Source organism: Phytophthora sojae, assembly GCF_000149755.1.
Source record: "Phytophthora sojae unplaced genomic scaffold PHYSOscaffold_21, whole genome shotgun sequence".
Taxonomy (NCBI): Eukaryota; Oomycota; class Peronosporomycetes; order Peronosporales; family Peronosporaceae; genus Phytophthora; species Phytophthora sojae.
In genome coordinates, this window is record NW_009258135.1 from 145,312 (window position 1) to 148,549 (window position 3,238).

Sequence of the window (3,238 nt, forward strand, 5' to 3'; positions counted from 1 at the left end):
TGATAGTGCCGGCAGAGTCGGAGCCGGACCCGGCCTCACGTCGCGCCTAGATCCCCTACGTCAACTTTGAGGACCCGCGGTTGTTTAACATCTTGGAACGGCCTATCAATGACGACACGCCGAACCGTGAGGCCGAGTTTTTCCTGCACCTGAGTCTTTGTCAGACTGTGATCCCAGAGATGGTGGAGGGCAGCTCTGAGGTGCGTTTCTCGGTCTCTTCAACCGATGAGCAGGCGCTGGTGTCGGAAGCCAAGTTCATGGGGCTTCAGTTTCGAGTCTCGCGGTCTAGGTGTTGCTCGTGTCCGCGTGAAGCGTCCGGAACTGATTCGCCGCTACGCGAACGGTGCTACAGGCTCCGACGTACTGCTCGAGTTCAAGATTCTGGCGTTCACGAGCGACCGTAAGCGCATGTCAGTCGTCGTGCAGTACCCCCAACGGCGGGCTCACTAAGGGCGACGACAATACCATTTATCCCATGCTGGCCAAGGGCAAGAGTGACCCCGAAATGATAAAGGACACGATGCTGGAGACGTTCGGCGACGATGGTTTGCGTACGCTAACGATCACCCAACGGCGTGTGGACGAGAAGGAGTACCTTAACTGGAGCGCGCGCTTCAAGGAGGCCAATTCTTCACTAGAAGAGATTGACAAGCGCAAGAACGGGCTGCCCAACGAGACCGACAAGCTGATGACGGGAATTGAGCGTGATCTGGAGCTGCTGGGTGCGACGGCGATTGAGGACAAACTGCAGAGCAATGTGCCCGGCTGCAGTGCCAACCTGATCCGTGCTGGTATGCGCGTATGGGCGACAAGCAGGAGACTGCCATCAACGCCTGTCAACTCATGGACAATGAATGACATGCAGCAGTTTATCTTCAGCTGCGATCTGTATCCCACAAAGGACACTATCCTTTCGCACCTGACGGATGCGAACGCGCAGGTCAACGGGGCAGTGGTCGCCACGCTGTGGCGATCGATGGTGAGTGTTTGGAGTTGACACTTGCAGATGACCGGTGCCAGAAGGAATTCTTGTCGCTGGCCATGGCATGTGAAGCGGTGGTGTGTTGCCGTGTGTCTCCTATTGGTTCGCACTGCTAACAAGGTGCGACGTTGGCGATTGGAGACGGTGCAAACGATGTGGCTATGATCCAGCGCGCACACGTTGGTTTCGGTATCTCAGGACAGGAAGGCATGCAGGCTGTGAACTCGTGACTACGCTATCGGCCAGTTCGACTTTTGAAGAAGTTGCTGCTGCACCATGGCCGCTCGATTCTTGCGGGCTACATGTTATACAAGAATATCGTGACGGTGCTGGCCCAGTACTTCTACACGTTTTGCGCGGGCTCATCAGGCCAGAAATTCTACGGCGAGTTGGGTTTCCACATTTGCTACACTTCGCTGCCCATCATTGTGCTGGGAGTTTTCGACTACGATGTGCCTTTAGAAGTCAGCAGGCACTTCCGTGAGCTGTACTTGGTTGGCCCGCGCATGGAGATGTTCAACAACTACACATTCTTCAAGTGGATCTGCAGTGCCGTGTACGAGTCGGCGGTTATCTTTGTGTTCGTGGTGTACGCGTTCAACGAGAACCTTTCAAACCCCGGCAGCGCACCCATGGTGCAGTACGGATTGCTGGCATTCACGATGGTGGTGTTGGTGGCAAACAGCAAGCTGTGCTTGCTGCAGATGTCCTGGGGCGTGTACGGCGCCGTGTGTTGGTTCGTTGGTGTCATCGCGTATCTCCCGCTCACGCCCATCATCTCGAGCTTTTGAAGCGCTTGATCCACCGACTCCTGTACCCTTGACTCCAGTCTACTGTGCTTCGCCGGGCTTGCCCACTTCGTGCTCCGTCGCCGCCTTCGAAGCAGGACTACTCATCCTCGTGCATAACGAACAGCTCGAACATCGTCTCAGCATCGCATAACAAACGGCACCATGCCGCTGTCCCTGCGTGCACTTCCACTACGAGGCAGAACTCGTAACGTGAGCCCCCGTCGAGTTGGAGGTCGGGGCTGACGTGGTAACGCGTGCCTCGCCTCCTTTTTGTGCTTGTCATCCTTCTTGCTCATCTCTGTCGTCACAGTAGGCGACGCCGTGGCAGTCGTAGTGGCCGATACGGCAACACTGGCCTACAGCACTGACGCGGGGTAGCTGGAGCACATGCCTGCCGAGGAGCTTGCATGCGGCGAAGCAATGACCCATCTCTCCTCGCTGGCTACCGCGGACAGGTCGTCGTAGAGAACATGATCCCAAAAGCGCCGCTCGCGTTGAACTAGCCGTCGCCCGGGAGGCGTCGTCCATCGACTTCCAGCCACGTCGCGGGCAGGGTGCTCCAGGTGGCTGCCGGCATGGATGGAGCCACTGACTTCTCAGTGGGAGCAACGTTCGTCTCGCCCTCAATTTTCTCTGGCGACTGGCTGGACGACACAACCGTCCACGGCTCGAACCCCCTCGGCTGCTGCGGGGTCACCACACGACGCGTGATTATCCGACATCCAGGGGTGCTCTGCGTCGTCTCACCGTTCTCGTAAAGCTTCCACTGCTGGCAGCAAGGTGTCGACCTCGACAGATTGCGCGTCGTCTTCCTATTCGACGCCGGAGCTCGAACCGGCCTTGTGGACAACAGTGCGGCGAGCCGGAGACGCCACAACGCGCCGTGTGACCGTGCGTCGGCTTGGTGTAGACCCCTCGCTCGTGACGCTGCTGATGCTGCCCGTGAAGCTTCCGACACTGACAAGAGAGCCGCCTTCGCCCTCAATGATCTGGCCGTCCGCGTCCACGTACTGATCCACTGGAACTCTTGGTACCGTCCTCCCGAGCGCGTGACCTTGCGGCGACCAGAAGCGTCCGTCGAGCTTTCCGTGACGGTCTCCTCCGTCTTGGACCTGCCTTCAGTCGAGAGCTCATTACCGTCATGCAGCTCTCCTGCGGATCACTACGTCCAGAGCTGGATCCGGGTGCCTCGCTCCCGCTCACACCGGAGAAGCCGCTCGTCCTGGCCAGCGCGCTGCCGTCACTGTTCACCGCGTTGCCGTCCGCACTGCACTTGTTCGAGGACGTGGCCGCCCTGCACCACTTAACCGCCGGCGTCCACGTACTGCACCTCTTCGTGGACCTATCCGTCTGGCGTAACCTTGGCGGACACCGTCGACATCGGCATTGAAGGCGGAGATTCAACCCCGTCGGGGACAGTCGGCACGATTTGCTCTCTGGCAAGCTGCGACGCACAGCGGATTTG

At 58.6% G+C, this 3,238-nt stretch overlaps 2 protein-coding genes across 2 annotated transcripts in view; one reads left to right on the forward strand and one right to left on the reverse strand.

Annotated features, from left to right (window-relative positions):
* Nucleotides 1-1,773, forward strand: part of PHYSODRAFT_320227 (hypothetical protein) — a gene marked incomplete at both ends in the record, with an annotated part of 2,453 nt that extends 680 nt beyond the window's left edge. Inside the window, 5 exons of the mRNA XM_009541280.1 lie at nt 51-253; nt 427-940; nt 985-1,084; nt 1,124-1,200; nt 1,246-1,773. Of these exons, the coding sequence (XP_009539575.1) occupies nt 51-253; nt 427-940; nt 985-1,084; nt 1,124-1,200; nt 1,246-1,773 (1,422 nt within the window). The remainder of the gene's footprint in view (nt 1-50; nt 254-426; nt 941-984; nt 1,085-1,123; nt 1,201-1,245) is intronic.
* A 39-nt stretch (nt 1,774-1,812) lies between these two features.
* PHYSODRAFT_342794 (hypothetical protein) lies at nt 1,813-3,154 on the reverse strand (the record flags this gene model as incomplete). Its single annotated transcript, XM_009541281.1, has 7 exons — nt 1,813-1,857; nt 1,935-2,129; nt 2,220-2,340; nt 2,367-2,539; nt 2,595-2,885; nt 2,911-3,067; nt 3,144-3,154. 7 exons carry the CDS (start codon nt 3,152-3,154, stop codon nt 1,813-1,815), a joined length of 993 nt encoding a protein of 330 aa, XP_009539576.1.
* Between the last annotated feature and the right edge of the window lie 84 nt (nt 3,155-3,238).